Source organism: Eptatretus burgeri, chromosome 7, assembly GCF_056783735.1.
Source record: "Eptatretus burgeri isolate ZD-2024b chromosome 7, Ebu_testis_v1, whole genome shotgun sequence".
Classification (NCBI taxonomy): domain Eukaryota; kingdom Metazoa; phylum Chordata; class Myxini; order Myxiniformes; family Myxinidae; genus Eptatretus; species Eptatretus burgeri.
This window is the reverse complement of record NC_140967.1, coordinates 22970292-22989154: the sequence shown is the minus strand read 5'-3', so window position 1 is coordinate 22989154 and position 18863 is coordinate 22970292. Positions and strand designations below refer to the sequence as shown.

At 40.4% G+C, this 18863-nt stretch overlaps 1 protein-coding gene across 3 annotated transcripts in view; it reads right to left on the bottom strand.

Moving 5' to 3' along the window:
* DPP3 (dipeptidyl peptidase 3) overlaps positions 1–18863 on the bottom strand; it is a 374981-nt gene that overhangs the window by 63811 nt on the left and 292307 nt on the right. For all 3 annotated transcript variants that reach the window (XM_085887695.1, XM_085887697.1, XM_085887698.1), the window contains exons 12-14: positions 14130–14222; positions 2776–2838; positions 714–838 (exon numbers count right to left, since the gene is read on the bottom strand). In XM_085887695.1, the coding sequence (XP_085743821.1) occupies positions 714–838; positions 2776–2838; positions 14130–14222 (281 nt within the window). The remainder of the gene's footprint in view (positions 1–713; positions 839–2775; positions 2839–14129; positions 14223–18863) is intronic.

Here is an 18863-nt window from a genome sequence, read left to right as displayed (position 1 = left end):
GAAGAACTCAACCCCCCCCCACCACAACTCAACCCCGACCGCCCACCGAAAGTCCTCAAACCCTCCCCCACCCCCACAAAGCCTCAGACTCCGCCTCCCAACTCTGTTCCATCTTTGCTCTCCTCCAAACCCCAAATCTCTTTCCTCCTCTCCCCTATTCCTCCCGCTCATAAAAGCAAAAGAGCATTCCCACGTCGATCATTGCATATTTCTTCATTACCTCATTGAAAGAGCGGAATACTTAACTCTTTCCCCTCCTATTACCAAGTTCACAGAAACCGCAATCGAAACAGCAACATCATGACTCCTACATGTCATAGCGTATCACGGTCACCTATCCAACTCACAATCCTGTGATATACAGTATGCGGAAACCACGTGGAATTGCAACTCTCAAGTGACCACGATCGAGTAGCCTATTTGTGCCTCTGGTGGTCTCTGACTGAGTCGTTTAAGATAAAATAGTCAGAAATAATAGTAAGGACCCGCAGAACTTCTAAATACATCACGGTTATATAACTCGGAAAAATTACAATTGCACTGGCCCATTGGCTGACACCAGAGGCTTGAAGCTTAAGGACTGGAGCCTGAGGCCTATAACTATTGTAGCCTTCACAAGGGCAGTGAAACATAACCTCCATCCACCTTCGGTGGCAGAGGTAACAAAGATGGAGTATGATTAAGTGTGCATGTGGCACAAGAAGTTACCCAACCTGAGGACGTCGGTGTTGAGACAGAGATAGAGACCAACGCTCTCAGCACGACACTCCTCATAGGTCGATGCGACAGAGCTGAATTTTCCATCATACGTTTCTCCAGCTTTGTACCAGCTTGTAACCTGGAAGAGAGACAACATCCTGGGAATTGTTTTACATCATAGTGCAGAGTAGTAGCCTCCTTCCTCTTTCAAAAGCTAGAACATTATCTGCACTTACATCCTTTAAAAAAAACTTTGAAGAAACAACATTGAAAGCTGTCCTGAGAAGGGTGCATTAAATTATATTTGTTTTCACTTCCACCAATCTCTTTTGGCAATTTCTGTTGCAAAATGCAGCATTTCCTCCCCCTCACTTTCACATGCTCAAACTTTACAAGAATATCTGGAAGGTAGATCAAACTGTACCTAATATAATGTTGGGGAGGAAAAGATATGGCACTGACAGGATAGCTCCGAGAGCAGACTCAAAATTTAGAAAGCTAGTCTGGGTTTAATTTCCAACCAAACGATAAACTGTTATGCTGGTGTTTTTCAGGCAGAGTGTCAATGTCAAAACGGTAAAATACCCTTTTGGTGGGGGCAGGATGGGAGCCAGCTTTTACACATTACAGAATATCCAGCACCTCTTGAAAAGTGCAAGCCAATGTATCAATGTATGGAGCTGCTCTGGTCAAATTCTCAAATTCCTGCCAAAAAAGCAACAACAAAAATCGGTGGCATTGATGCGACTCCATAAATGATTCAACCCAGCAGCCGGGTGCTGCAATGCAAGGAAAGGAAAAGATGTACTCGCATTCATAAAAGTACGAGTCAACTACCGGAAATGAAAACAATCTTTCCACTGCATTGTCTGCAGCATTTGCTAAAACAGATACCACAAGAGGAAGATAAATAAGCTGGTAGTTAAGCATCGTCTTTAAAATAATCCATCAAACTCTTGACAGTTGGCAAGAAATTAATGTGTGTACTACCTTTGTTTTGATTGCAAGCAATGTCTTGAGCTCAATACAAGGTATAAGGAACTGTAAATAAACAATGTTATACCCCTTTCATAACACACATTCAACTCAACGCTTCTCGCCTTCTAAACATGTCTTCCACTCGCTCTCTCATCGGCAATTTGAATATATATATATATATATATATATATATATATATATATATATATATATATATATATATATAAAATATATATATAAAATATATAAAATATATAAAATATATAAAATATATATATATATATATATATATATATATATATATATATACATACATATACATACAGGGGGCTGCAAAAGTAGTTATACAGTAAGGATTATACCAGTATTACCAGTATTATAGTAGTATTATAATCAATACCAGGGCAAACAGTTTGAACATTTGAGGGATTAATATGTTTATTATTGATGTTTATTATTGGTATGTTATTATTGATATGCTTGTATAATCAATAAGATACGTTTTGTGCGCACGTTTTGTTTTTCATTACTGTATACCAACTTTTGCAGCCCCCTGTATATATATATATATATATATATATATATATATATATATATATATATATATATATATATATATATATATATATATATATATATATATATATATATATATATATATATATATATATATATATATTAGCAGATAAACCCAAACAACCTGAATCAACATCGGTTTCACATATTTTCCTTTGAACTTAGCAGTAAGCATGCTGCTTGTTGTGTTCTACTACAAATATAAGAGATGCTTGAGATACTGAAAAGTCAGCAGTGCCAGAGATTATAATCCATTCATTTTGCCAAAGCAACTTTGGTGATGCTGGGTAATCTGTTCTGTATAAAAGTAAATACCAACAGGCAGGAAAGCTGGCTCTCATCCTGCCTGTCAAAGTATATTGCACTATCATGATATCTGATGGGACATCAAGATAAATGACAATCAAGACTGAGGTGAAAAGCAAGGCTACACAAACCCCCCCCCCCAACCCCAACACAAAAACGTATTTTTCCTGCAATAATAAAGTACCTATTAAATACAAAACTTTAAAGCTGCCTTACCTTCTTTCCAGTATCTGGGTTTAGAGCAACATCTGGGTCAAAATTGAGTTTTCTGTTTTCATCCTGTAAGAATTAAAAATGAAATTGAAGTGAGCCACTGTTTAGTGTTGAAGAATATAAATACACAAATGTACACAACAATATATATATATATATATATATACATATATATATATACATATATATATACATATATATATATATATATATATACATATATATATATGCATATATATATATATATGCATATATATGTATATATATATATATATATATATATATATATATATATATATATATATATATATATATATATATAAATATATATATATATATATATATATATATATATATATTGTTGCGGGTCTGGGTCTCGGTGGCAAGCATGACCGCGAGGTGGAGCAGTAGAGTCGTCTCCACCGAACACCCAGAATTTAGGTCGTGACCGTCGGATAAGTCCACAAGGCAAGGGTCTTACAGGACCATGAATCGCCAATAATTCGACCGCGTGGGGTAGGGTTAATTGCCAAACTTCAATATAACTAATTACCCACGAGGTAAAGCTACAGGGGAATTCACACCCTCGACAGACCTCGAGCGGGACGAGCCATTACAGTGCCCGAACCGTGTGTAACCCGAGCGGAGGTTACCAAGGCCTGTCGGTCCAAATGAACACTTTACTGCCTTGCCATTTCTCAACACGCACCGTGCTAAGCCAATGAAAGAAGCACAGAAACGAGCTGGAACATTTAACAAAAGGGGTATTTATTTACAATGGGGCAGGGGAAGCACAAAAAGAGCAGAGTTAAACCGAATAAAAGAAATGTAATTTACAATGAAAAGAAAACACTCAAACAGCTCTACTTAACAGACGGGGCCCACGGACACACACACACACACACACACACACACACACACACACACACACACACACACACACACACACACACACACACACACACACGGTGGCCGCGGCCTTTATTGATACCCCCAGCTTGGAGGGAAGGTGAGCTGGAGGTAAGAGCCTGTCTTGGACCTTCCCGCTTCGTGCGGTTCCACCGACTTCGAAGCCACTGGTGGGACTCGAACCCACGACCCGAAGTCGACGGCCCTCGTCCCTGGTTGCTCGGCCGCCGCACTGTTCAGTCACCACCACCACGGTGAGCCAACACAAAGGACCGTAGACCACAATCGACGTGATCCCGCAGAACCCTCGTCGACCACCACTCTGCCGTCGCCATGTTCACCCGGTCTCCGTCCTCTCCTCTTTCTTTTTCCCTTCAGGTCCGAGCGATTTCTTTTCTTGGCACGCTCGCCTCCCATTGGCTGGAGCACACGTGCGATGCTCGCCCTTGGCTCATTGAGCAGAGGAAAACATTCCATGCCCTTTTTTGGAGCGGAGCTTCGAGCCGAAGCGATGGAAGCCCCTCCCCCATCTGCGCTCAGCACGCATGCGCGTGAGGAAGGCCGATGGTGGCAGGAGCGAAGGAGCGATGTTGTTGTTGTTGTAGTTTAAAATGTAAAAATCCTAACTATAAAAAAAATAACCAGTAGCGCACACATTAATTCCAATTAGACAGAAGGGGATGGATTCTAACTGTACACATACTTATCGACATAACTAACTTTGGGACCTGAATGTTGAGTGTGCATGGTTTCCAGATTCGTAACTATTTCCTGTCATTATGTTAATGTGTCATATATTTCCAATACATAAATGACAGCAAGAAGGCTTCAAGAAAATTATCATTTCTGTGTCCAAGCATACCTTCAAGAAAAGGGTATTCAGTATTTTAATAAATATGTTTAATAAGAATGAGGTATTTTCAATAAAAGATTGGCTTTATACTGATGTTAATAAACCAACAACTTTGGATTTAATTAAAATATTAAATAATGAAATTTTTTTAAAGTTAAGAAAACACAAGGCTCTTTTAGAAATTCAGAATAAATTTTATTGGTTTCCTGTTGTAAAAAAAAATATTTTGGATACAGGAATAGCAAGAAATCCTGATGAATATATGTATAATATTCTATGGGGTGTAAGTGATTCAAGGACAGTAAGGGATGAGGAAGGAGTTGAAGAAACTGACAAGAGAGAAGGAGGAAATAGAGAAGAGCGAGAAGGAAGCAGGGGAGAAGAGAGAGAAGGAGGAAAGGGAGAAGAGAGAGAAGGAGGCAAGGGAGAAGAGAGAAGGAGGCAAGGGAGAAGAGAGAGAAGGAGGAAAGAGAGAAGAGAGGAGGAAAGAGAGGAGGAGAAGGAGAGAATAAATAAATATAAAAATATGGAAACCAGTGAGATTTAAAAAGATTGAAGGTATTTCAGAAAATAAATCAATCTCAACGCACCGAGGAGGAAAACAAAGAATTAGCAAGTCTATTATAAATATTTGCATCAAGACTATTAACATCGGTTTCAGGGAGAAGATATAAATGAGAAAGTGGAGATAAAGAAGAGAAAGAAGGAAAAGATTATATTATTGATGATGTTGGTGTGATTGACATTTTTTTTTTCTTAAATAAATGAAGGAGAGAGTGAAGACATTTCTAAGGATTCTTTATGTTTTAAAAATTAAGATTCAAATGTGCATGTTGGAAACTAAAAAAGGTTTTCGCACTCTGTTGGAATTTTTCTCATAAATAAATGAGTTGACTCAAATGTAAAAAGAAAACTAATACAAAAATATCTCGTATTTTAAAAGTAAAAATAACAGGGTTATACAAAAAGGCATATGTTCGGTGTGTGGCTCTAAAAAGAGTAAATTTATCTCCAAACACAAACGTGGGGGAGATATACAAAAGTTTTTATCAGGAAGTAAATTTACGACTACTGGAATACCAGGGGAATTACATCTACCAGAGTATTCTTTCTGTGGTTCAGGAACAAACATGAATAAAAGATTAGATGAGGCTGACAATCCTAAACCGTGGAGCAAACCTATCAAGAGGGTTGATGAAGTGTGCATGAGGCACGATATTGATTATGGAAATAGCACAACGTTGGAAGAAAAACATGAAGCCAATAGAGAAATGTAGAATTTGTCTCAAATACAAAATCCAACCTTGAGAGAAAAAGTTGATAGGTTCATCATGAAGAAGATGATCAGTGCTAAATTGAAAGTTGGGCTTGGAAATTCAAACAACTTATAGGCTCTAATGATGTCATTAAGATTGAAGAGCAATTAGCTGATGAATTACATAGACCAATAATCACAACGTTTCATAGAAGGAAGGTTTATTCCAAGGAAGTTGATTATATCTGGTCTGCTGATTTGATTGAACTCAATTATGATAAGGGGTACAAGTATGCTTTAACCGTTATTGATTTGAGTAGATATGTATGGGTTGTCCCTTTGAAAAACAAAACCAGGAATACACTCATGTTTGCCTTCCAACAGATATTAAATAAAAGTAAGTGAAAACCTAAAAAATTGTGGACTGATGAGGGTAGAGTTCTACAACAAAACATTTATGAATTTTCTTTAAAAATAACAACATTATATTTATTATACAGCAGCTTTAATGAAGGAAAAGCGGTTGTTATTGAGCGATTCAATCAAACTTTAAAAGAGAGACTATATAAAAAATTCACTCAACTCGGTTCTCAACAATGGTCATCTTTAATTCAGGATATTGTAGATAAGTATAATGATACGATTCACACCTCAATGAATACTAAACCATCAGAAACATTTACAAAATTAGAATATGAAAAAGAGATTAATGTCAGAAAGCCTAAGTTCAAAGTTGGTGATATTGTAAGAATATACAGGTGGAAATCTCATTTTGAAAAAGGTTATACTAAGCGATGGACAAATGAACTTTTTAAAGTCGTTGATGTAATAGATACAGTTCCTTGGACTTAAAAGGTATATGATTTAGAAGGGGAAGAGATTTTAGGTTCATTTTATTTACAGGAATTACAAAAGACAAAGATAAATTGATAAAAAAAAAACCCTTGGAATTACAAATTATGTGATTTAAAGGGGAAAGAGATTTTAGGTTCATTTTATTCACAGGAATTACAAAAGATAAAGATAAATCGAAAAAAATTTTTGACTCCACCCCTTTTTAACTCCGCCCCTTTTTGACGACGCCCACATAAGCCCCACCCACGCAACCACCCACACAAGCCCCACCCACAAAAGCTACATCCACACAAGCCCCACCCACACAAGCTCCACCCACACAAGCCACATCCACATCCATCATATCCACATAATTAGTGATTACTTAATTAGTTCCCCACACACATGTTTATTTAATTTTTAAAAAATTGCTCCATCCACACAAACCCCATCCACACAAGCTCCACCCACACAAGCCCCACCCATCCACACAAGCTCCACACACAAGCTCCACCCACCCACACAAGCTCCCCCCACACAAACCCCATCCACACAAGCTCCACCCACCCACACAAGCTCCAGCCACACAAGTCCCAACCACCCACACAAGTCACATCCACAAAGCCCCACCCCCTGTGCGCCCCACCTTTGACCCACCACCCCCCTCATTCCACCCCCACCCTTCCCCACACACACACGGGGAGGGGTGGGGTGGGATGAGGGGGGTGGTGGGTCGTTGGGAGAGCGCACCTACCCACCCCCCTCCCCTCCTTTGTACTTCCTTTATTATTTTTTATATAATTAAGAGTTAAATAATTGAAAGCAAAGCAAATATAACAAGACGTTTTAAAAACACTTCTGGTGAAAAACAATGAAAAACTAGTATCCGTTGAAGACAAAGTCTTCGATATCCCCCGCCATAGTAAATGAGGATTAACAAACTTATATTCCCAACGCGTGTGCAATATGTATGTGAAGTTTCCCCTTGATCTGACCAGCCATTCTGCAGAAGATGTTTGAAGGTTTTAGGGTAAATTCAATATGGCCGCCAAACCATGTGACCTATCAATTAGAAATTAACAAACTTCTGAAAGGATGTCTTGGGGAAAGTGTATGTGAAATTTTGCCTCAATCAGTCCAGCCGTTTTGGAGAAGAAGATTTTTTAAATTTATTAATTTTCAATCCAAAATGGCTGACGAACCACGTGATCTATGACATCATAAATTTACATTATGCCTCCAATCCTCCAGTGGAATAAGTGTGTGAAGTTTAGTGTTAATCGGATGCGGTGTGTTTTTCTATCCAAGATGGCCACCAAACCATGTGACTTGTGACGTCATAATTTTTACTATGTATGCAGACATGATGGAAGATGATAGTTGCAAATTTTCGCTTCGTTAGGTTATGTGATTCCAGAGAAAACATTATTTAATATTTTTCTTGAATCCAACATGGCTACCAAACCATGTGACCTATCAATTAGAAAATATCAAAAGGCACCAGTTCACCACTTGCTTGATATGTGTACCAAATTTCGTAAATATATCTTGAGGGGATTTGTAGTTAAGCTCCGGAAACTAAATGTGACGGACGGACGGAACCCATTTCTGTATCCCCCGCCAACTTCGTTGGTTGGCGGGGGATAAAAACTCATTTTCAACATCAGCTATCAATGATGTTCTTATTGCGGACAACCTGTTAGAAAAAATATATATATATATTAGTCGTATCATGATTTAATTAATAATCAATTGCTTCACCATCATTCTAAGAGGAAGCCAGACTTTACAACACACACACACACACACACACACACACACACACACACACACACACACACACACACACACACACACACACACACAAACTTACCAATATTGTGATGGGTTATCTTCTTCGTCAGATGAAAGATAGTTCATATCTCAGTCATTTACCATTGGGTCAAGATGAGAAAAATGAAAAACCGCTAAACAGAAGATAAATGCCTGGCTTATAAACCATGTTGGAGGAAGTCAGTTGGATCTTTGCCTGGAGTTGTCTCATTGTTCTCTTTCCTGTTTTTCAATGGCTCAGTAATTCTGGAAATTTTTCCCAAGCTTCCTGCTTTCAGCTGCACTCAGCTTACAGAATGTATGTAATGTATTCATGTTTGAGTTAAATTTTAAAGAGCATTAAGAGAAGTTTATCATTTCATTTCTGCTCAACAAAGACTTTTAAAACAAGAACCAAGTTCCAAAGTAATCTTTGTGAATATACTAGATGGTGATGAATGTAATAGGAAAATTAAGTTATTCCCCAAAGTAGAACATGGACAAATATTCGTTGGTTCGCTCTGAGTGGAATGAAAATATGAAAGGGAAGAAGTGCTTTAATCAGTAAGTCTCAATTTTACATTTGCTTGTATGGGAGGGGGAGGAAATGAGTTTCATTTTTACATTTGCTTGTATGGGAGGGGGAGAAAATCAGTCTCCTATTTTGGAGCTTGAGTCAGAAAGTTTTTCCCTTTTCTCCCATTCATTTTAATGGCTGCCTCAGAATCCTATTTATCCTCCACTAAGGTGTACCCAAAATCAGGTCATGGGCACAACCCCCTCTACCCCCACCCGACTCGCAAGGAAATTGACTGTATGTATGTGTGTTTACATCTGAAAATCACAGAAAAAGACAACATAAGACTGAGGAGCAAACAAGCAAAAGAGGCCATTTGACCCATCATTAATGTGGTGTACTCCAGGGTTAATTTTTGCTGCAGCTTCAAACATGAATCTTCATGATGGTTTACCACAGAGAAGGATGACCAAATTGATACATCTCACTTTTGTCACCACTTTTTGTGAAAACTCAGCATTTGGTCTTAAACAATTCGTATTAGGGTACTCTTCAAGATCCAGTTGGATGCCAGAAACAAACATACCCAAATAAGGAATTATAGTACATTTATGACCACACTTGTTAAAAAAGAATGATCAGTGATTTTGAATGTGTAACATGTATACTTTAATGGAAAATCAAATTGGATAGGAGAAAACTTATATTTAGGTATAAATGGCTGGTTTATAATTCATTTTTATAAATACAAATAGTAATAAATTACAAAATGAATTATCGTTTCATTTTTCTCAAAACCATGTTTAGTTACATGATTAATGGGTAATTAAAGCTTTTTAAGTATCGATTTCTCTCAGCAGAATTACTTGTGTTCCCGACATGTATTACAGATGTTCACAGTTAAATATTACTCCCTTGTCATGAAATTTTGATGTTCATAGATTACAGCCTTATTCAATCATAGCTCATTGTCATGATGTAGTCAACGTGACCAAAATCTATAGTGTTGCTTTATTCTGTTTTTGCATTGTCAATCAGAACTGGAGGATTTCACAAAGCAAAGTGTAGATGATCCAAATTTCAAATAGTGCAGCACATACAGTGGCCTGCAAAAGTATTCACCCCCCCCCCCCTCCAAAGTTTCCACATTTTGATGCCACCTGATCTTATTTCGTGACAATTTCAAATCAAACTTAATATGTAGAATCATCACAAACTACTCCAAAAGTGAGAAAGCTAAAAAAAAAAAAAAATTTAAATGCAGATAAAATGTGAATACGTTAGATTAACAAAGAAAATCAGATGATTATCAATTACATAATTATTCAAAACCTTTGCCGAATTAACCCAAAATCACTTCAGGAGCAAAGTATTTGTTTGAAAGGTTACAAAATAAGTGTAATAGGTTTCACCTGAATGTAATCAGTGGTTTAACTTAAAAATTAAGCTCCCCCACTTGAATAAAGAGTTTTAAGGTACAACTCACTTGATCAACCAGCAAGGAAAACATAAACACCAAGGAGCTATCCAAAGAAGTCAGACATAAAGTGTTGGAGAAGCACCATTTGGGAGAGGGTTATGAAAAGATTTCAAAGTCACTCATTATTCTTTTGAGTATGATGAAATCCATCATCAAGTAGTGGAAAACATATCATACCACCCACACTCTACCCAGATTAGGTCACCCATCCAAACTCAGTAGCAAAGCAAGCAGAAAACTGGTTTGGGATGTCACTGTAAATCCAAAAGTGACTGAAAGATCTGCAAGGCTTTATGTCCAAGATGGGGGTCAGTGTTCATCAATCAACAATATCATATTCCCTTCACAAAGCTGGCCTCTATGGACAGGTCAGGTCAGGTCAGGTATGGGAGCATGCGCCGCGGTAGCACATCACTTTTGAACATCACTGCTTTATAGAAGCAGGCTTCGCAGCTGGCTTCATTAGGCATTCATTAGGGGTCTATTGTGCCTGATGAAGCTGGCTGCGAAGCCGGCGAAATGTTGCCCGGGACTGGGTCTGCTCTTGCTTTTTAGCTCAAATTAGCAGTCAATCTAGTTTTTATCCCCCACCGCGTGGCGGAAGGGGGATATTGTTGTCACCCGGGTGGTCCGTCCGGCTGTCTGTCCGTCCGTCCGGCTGGCTGGGCGTCAACATTTATAGCTGTGAGTGCGATAACTCGTAAACTGTTCGCCATATCAATTTGAAATTTGGGTAACACATGTAGCACCTGAAAAGGAAGAACCCTATTGATTTGGGGCGTGGCCGGATCCAAAATGGCCGACTGGGGCGGTCGTCCGTCCGTCTGTCCGTCCGGCTGGGCGTCAACATTTATAGCTGTGAGTGCGATAACTCATAAACTGTTCGCCATATCGATTTGAAATTTGGGTAACACATGTACCACCTGAAAAGGAAGAACCCTATTGATTTGGGGCATGGCCGGATCCAAGATGGCCGACTGGGGCGCCAATCCGGCTGGCTGGCTTGGCGTCAACATTTATAGCTGTGAGTGCGATAACTCATAAACTGTTCGCCATATCGATTTTAAATTTGGGTCACACATGTACCACCTGAAAAGGAAGAACCCTATTGATTTTGGGCATGGCCGGATCCAAGATGGCCGGCTGGGGCAGCCATCTTGAAAAAATGTTTTTTTGTAATTAATGGAAAAACGCTTATCTGATCTCAATTATTTTTCAATGGCGGGAGATTCCCCATCTTTGATGGTATATTTTACTTTTGGTTGTAAGCGCCCTCTTCTTCTTTAAAAATGTGTAATCCCAACCGTCCCAATCTTGTGTATATATATATAAATATATAAATATATAAATATATATATATATATATATATGTATATATATATATATATATATATATATATATATATATATATATATATATATATATATATATATATATATGTGTGTGTTTTGTATGTATTAGTCGGCACAGCAACAACAAGAAGAACTAATAAGGCAGTCGGTAGAGCGCATACCTCCGCCACGCAATGCCTAATCCACGAGAACATATTGGCCCAATACATTTTTGAAATATCGTGCTATATATTGTTTTTGGCCCAATCTCTCAATGATGAAGAATCACTTTTAAAATTAAATAATTCTCGTATCCAGATTTGGATTCAGATCTTCACTAAAATCGAATCAATTCATCCTTGCCACACTCCCAACCTGTCCACCAAGTTTTATCTGAATCTGTCCACAACATTTTGAGATATCGTGCTATATATCGGTTTAGCCCAATCTCCCAATGGTGAAGAATCACTTTAAAAATTCTAGTAGTCGGATCCGGATCTGGATCTTCACCAAAATCTGATCAGTTCGTCCTTGTCACACACCGAACCTGTCCACAAAATTTCATCCAGATCCGTCCACAACTTTTTGAGATATCCTGCACACAGACAACAGACAGAATGGGGTGAAAGCATAACCTCCTTCACCTTCGGTGGCAGAGGTAACAAGATCGACACAAGTGCACACTCTGTCATAAAAGTGTAAATGAAAATTGGGGAAGAAGCAGAAATGGAACAAACAAAGAAACTAAAGCTGACCCAAAAATGAAGAAAGCTCTTCAGCAAAGCTGGAGCAATAGATGGAAAGTGTGGTACAGAGCTTCATCTCAGCTATCCATTAACATCCTCCATAATGACTTGATCTCCATATCCATCCAGTCCATTAGCATGATTTTGGAGCTGAATAAATCTTAATTTTGTGTTGTCCGATATTGGAGCTGGCTGTTATGGACGAGTGGTTAATGACTTGTTTAATACTCCACTGCCTGGTGTGGGTTTGATTCCCATGACTGCTTACTCTCACCAACTTGCACTTGACAAGCATGTCGAGTATGTCAAACAACCCTCAACTGTTTGATGAAGGTCATCATCCTAGAGTGGATTGAATGCATCATCCTAGAATGCTCATTAAAAGGTTTAAGGTTTTTTTATATGTGCTTTGTCATTGCGACTGGCTAACCACCAAGTGGACTTTCGGCCATTTAAATGTACAGCAAAGCAGCAAAAAGGAATGGACGCATGGTTTTAAGTGGAAATCATTTTAATCGGGAAAATTTGCAATGTGCTACGGTATTTTGTAGAAGTGATAGGTCAAAAAAAAAATCAAGGCTGAGCCGAATCAAATTAATGGTATTTTAATTCAACAGGGTGGTTGACATCAGGGCATATTGAAATCATTGATTTATCGAGTCCCTTGAAAAATTTTAAGAGTACTTTAACATTGCAGGAATGGAAGGAAATATATATCTTTCATCGGCCCCAATTCACATTGCACCAGCTTCCAGCAAAATGCTGGCGTTTTCCCACCAACTTGCTGGCATCGCTTTGATGTGAATCGGACCTAAACCCAATGCTTTGGGCAATGCCGGCATTTTTGGTGTGAAAATGGTTGTCGTGTTATCATGTTATCATCCAGACTGTCCCATTAATAAACAAACCCTGACAAGGCAAAACACTAAGTACATAACTCTTTCCCATCTAATGCAATGCAAAGCAACATGATGTCACAAAATATCTGAGGAACCTTTGTGACAAAATGCTGGCAATCAGTCAAAGTAATGGATGGTTCTTTCACTGCAGCGCTAAAAGCAGATGCAGCCAGCCATGAGCCAATTTTAAGACACTTGAGTGCTCCAGGCTCAGAAATCTCCAAGTCCATTACTTCAACTACGAAAACAAATGGAAGTTCCATGAAACAAATGCCAGGGCAACGGCAAACAAGTAGATTGGCATCATCCAACCAACATTTCTGAATCCTTGGCACAACATGGGTACCAAAGGAGCCTTTCAATGCCAGCAAACAAGGCCAGCAAAGCCTGGAATGCAATTTTTGTTATCTTCTTGATGTTATAAATACAGTTCATGCTGTACATTTCTGATGATACGAAATAAATACATGCAACAATTGCACTTTACCCATTTGTGTTTCAATAATGAATAATAAAATTAACTTATCCATACATGTTTACACAATATCATGAAATTGTATATGACAAGTGAGTTTGTTCAAAAGTTATACCTATAAGGCATGAACATGAAACACAACTTGCATATGCACTATTAAAAACAAAACAAACAAAAAAACAAACATGCCTTTCATAACCAAAAACATCTTATTTACAAACATGAACTACATGTTGCAAACACACCTCACTCAGAAGCTTTCCACTTCCGTGCCCCAAAAGTTCATGCAGTCCGACTTGTACATCAAACGATGGACCCTTAAACTTGACATACAGATCCTGCAAAGCACATGGGCAAATCAGGTTAGGACAGTGCAGCACACATGACATCATTGCAATGCATTTGGTACACATTAAAGCCAAATCACATCAAAGTGTCTATTTACCAGCAGGGTGGATAGAGAAAAATAAAAACATCAAAAGGAAATATGATCACAAACAATGCAGCTGAATGAAGTGATACTGTGTGCATCAGACCAAAGTAAAACAATAATCATAAAAAGTTTGAGTTCAGAAATTATTGATGTCACTTTTGTCCTAGCCTTCTGGGTATATACAGGGTGAAACAGAAAGGAAAATATATTTGTTATTGTTGTGACTTTTTATATTTGACATCAGAATGACATAAAACTGGCTTAATATTGTGTGGAAAATAAAAGAATAATTTGTCATTGACACACGAATTATAAAAAAAACTTTTCAATTAAAAAAGAACCACAAATTATAAATGTTACAGCATATTCAATAAAATGACAGAAAATAAACTGGGAAAAGACAAGACAATGAGGAAAAAGTTACGGCATATTAAAAATATTGAGTCCTCTCTGTTTCACTCTGCATAAGTATATATATATATATATATATATATATATATATATATATATATATATATATATATATATATATATATATATATATATATATATATATATATATATATATGTATATATTTATATATATATATATATATATATATGTATATATATGTATATATATATATATATATATATATATATATATATATATATAAATAAATGTATATATCTATATATTGTTGTGGTTGACGAAATTCGCAAACTACCATTCAGGTCCCTTAGGTGAGATATCTCTGTAAGTATGTGTAGTTAGTCCAAACCCGTTGTTTAGAGGGAATAAATGTCATTCATTCGGGCTGCGACCCTTTTAGATAGCCGTTTTTCTTTTACTATCTTTATTTTGGACCAGCCGCCATTACTACCACCACAACCACCAGCAACCACGTCTCAACAGCCATCACACAACAACCACCAACCGCAACGCCGCTTCACAACAACAGCCACGACCCTTGCCGTCACATCTCGCTCTCGCAACCATCGCATCACCGCCATTCCCGCGCCGCTTGTGGACACCGATCCTGGACTCGCACAGGGCGCGCACCGAGCAGTGGGTGCAAAAACACCAGCCTTTCCGAAGAAATCGGATCAAAAACGATTCACGCCCACTTCTGTTCCGTCCTATCGGCGAGCGTGGGGCGATTTGGCCCCGCCTCCAGGTGCGTCGGAGTATAATCGCTATATGCAGATTCACGGATCAAAAATCATTCATGCCCACTTTTCCTCTGTCCAATGGGGAGCCAGCCAGAGGTGAAGGGGTGAAGGAGCGAAGCCCCGGGGGCTATAAAGGGCCGCGTTCGCTCGCCGAAAGAGTAGTTGAGTCAGTCAAGGAGAGTTGAGAAGAGAAGAGTCAGAGAAAGCAGTTGGACGGAGCTGAGAAGAGTGGAGAGTGGGAGAGTTGGAGAGGTGGCGGCGGCGAAGGCAGTCGAGAGGGCGCTCGTGTCAGAGTCGGGGAGCTGCGGAGAGGGGAGGCCGGTAACGCGACCGAGGTCGCGGTGGAGACGCTCGTCGCGGGACCCGAGCCAGCGAGATATCCTCATTCCCCCGAGCATCAACAACCCCCTCCTGTTTCCCCCCGCGCTGAGATAGTGTGAGAAGGGGGCCCCGTTCCCACCCCATTTCCAGGCAGTGCCAGCGAGGCCCACGGAGTCGGGGCGCCGCCGCCATCTTGCGGCTCATCACCAGACGGGTAGGCTTGACGCGGTCTCGGCCCCAGGCCCGTCTGCCCCCCTCATCGTTGAGGGTGGTCCCTTTTTCTTTTGCTTTGAGTATATGTGTTGTCGGCGCTGTCTGTGAAGTAAAACTGTATAAGTGTTGCCGTGTGCTCGGTAGTCGGTAGTAGATCTGCATTGTGTTTCTCTTTTACATTTGCTTTTTGTGCAGAATTGTCGTATCACTTTTACATTTGCTTTTTGTGCAGAATTGCCGTGTCACTTTTACATTTGCTTTTGGTGTATAATTGTATATGTGTGCTTTCCGTTTGCCGCGGAATAAATGTGCTTTATGTTGAACTGTTTTTCCCGTTTCGCTTCGTCTTTTCCTTTATTGAATCTCCATCTTACTTCACGTAAAGGGTTGGTCGTGGGCTAAATACGCCCAATAAATAATCGAACCGTCGAGGTTGACGATAACACCGCTCGGTTATCCCGATAGTACGGAACGGGTCGCTTAAAGTGGCCCGTGTCCGAAGTCGACCTGCGGCGAGGTGCGATCGCCCGGTCTACCCTCCGTGTGGGTACTTAGGTAGGTCGAATTTGGCGAGCAACCCTATCCCACGCGGGGGGCCGATTGGCACGATTGTGGTGAGGCCGAAAGGCCCACCCGTGACTAGTTCCCGGCGTTAGTCCGAGACGGTCACGACGGGATTGTCCGTCCGGTGGGCGACGTGCCGCGATTCGAGTTACGTGGCCGCTCACACGCCGGCGGGCGCAAATCCGCAACAATATATATATATATATATATATATATATATATATATATATATATATATATATATATATATATATATATATATATATATATATGTATATATATATATATATATATATGTATATATATATATATATATATATATATATATATATATATATATATATATATATATATATATATATGTATATATATATATATATATATATATATTGTTGCGAATTCGCGCCCGCCGGCGTGCGATCGGCCGCTCGACTCGAATGGCGGCCGCCTCGCCCACCGGACGGGCAATTCCGTCGTGACCCTCTCGGAACATCGCCGGGAGCTAGTCACGGGTGGGGGTTTAACCCCACCACGACTGTGCCAATTGCCCACCCCCGCAGGATAGGGTTGCTCGCCAAATTCAATCTACCTAAGTACCTGCGCGGATGGTCGACCGGGCGATCGTACCTCGCCGCAGGCCAACTCCGGACACAAAACGCTTAAGCGGTCCGTTCCGTGCTATCGGGATAACCGAGCGGTGTTATCATCGGCCTCAACGGTTACGATTAATTATCGGGCGTTTTAAGCCCACTACGAACCCTTTTACGTGAAGCAGGATGGAGGGTCAATAAAGAAAAGATGAAGCGAAATGGGAAAACAGTTCACACAATGCACATTTATTACGCGGCACACGGAAAGCACACATACAGCCAAACAGTCAAAATGCACCCATATCAGTAAAACAAAAGAAACGACGATGCAGAGTTACAACCGAATATGCGCACACACGGCAACACTTACACTATTCTACTTTACAAGACACGGCCCCAACACACATTTACTCAAAAGCAAAGGAAAGAAGCCACCCTCATAGACAAGGGGGCAGGACGGGCCTGTAGGCCAATATGTGTGCGGGACCTGAAGGAGCGGCCAGGTCCGCGAGACCGGTGGGTCCAACCCGCGTCCTCGTGATGCGTTGGCGGACGAGACGCAGACGTGGCCGCGTGGCTGTGCCCCGACTCCAGGCTCCTTCGCGGGTTTCGTTGGCACGACGTTTGGAGTGGGGTGGGAACGGGGCCCCCTTTTCGCACTATCTCAGCGCGGGGGAAAAAGGGGAATTGTTGATGCTCTGGGGGAGGGAGAATGGCTGGCTTGCTTAGGTCCCGCGACGAGCGATCTCCCACCGCGACCTCGTCGCCGACCGCCGTCCTTCTCGCCTCGGACCCGAGCTCCTTGGCCTCTTCCCCCAATTCTCCTCAGCCGACTGCAGAACCCAACTCGGTGCCTTCGCCACCCGACTCCACTCTCTGCCACACTCCGCCACTGTCACACTCCGCCCAATGACTCTCTTACCAAAACTCTCTGCCACGATTCGCCTTGCGCTCGGCGTTTTCTAGGCTGGCAGGAGAAACAATATGCAAATTTCTGAATCAGAATGACCTCGGGGGCGGAGCCACGCTCGCCAATTGAACGGAGGAAAAGTGGGCGTGAACCTCCCCTGATCCTAGTATTTGCATATTTCGATTTCACACGGACGCGCCTGGAGGCGGGGCCAAGCCGCTCCACGTTTGCTGATTGGACGGATCAGAAGTGGGCGTGTAGCATTCTTGATCCGAATTCTCCCTCGGAAAGGCCGCTATTTGCACTCGCGGCTCGGTGCGTATCGCTTGAACGAGCCCAAGACAGCCCGACGCTCAGTGTTCACAGGTGGTGCGGGAATGGCCGTAGAATGAGAGGTGAGGGTGGTGGAGGGTTTTTGGTGGTGGTTTGATGGTTATGGCGGTTCAAAATAAAGATAGAACAGAAAAACGGCAATCTCAAAGCGTCGCAACCCGAATGAATCACATAAATTCCCTCTAAACAACGGGTTTGGGGCTAACTACACATGTACTTAGCGTTATCTCACCTACGGGCCCTGAATGGTGGTTTGCGAATTTCCCCAGCCGTAACAATATGTATATATACATATATATATATATATATATATATATATATATATATATATATATATATATATATATATATATATATATATCTCTGGAAAAAAATAAGAGACCACTCCACAAAAATTTAAATCAGCATCTCAACATGTATGGCAGCCATTCCATTCCAGTGTCTGTTGAATTCCAACACAGGC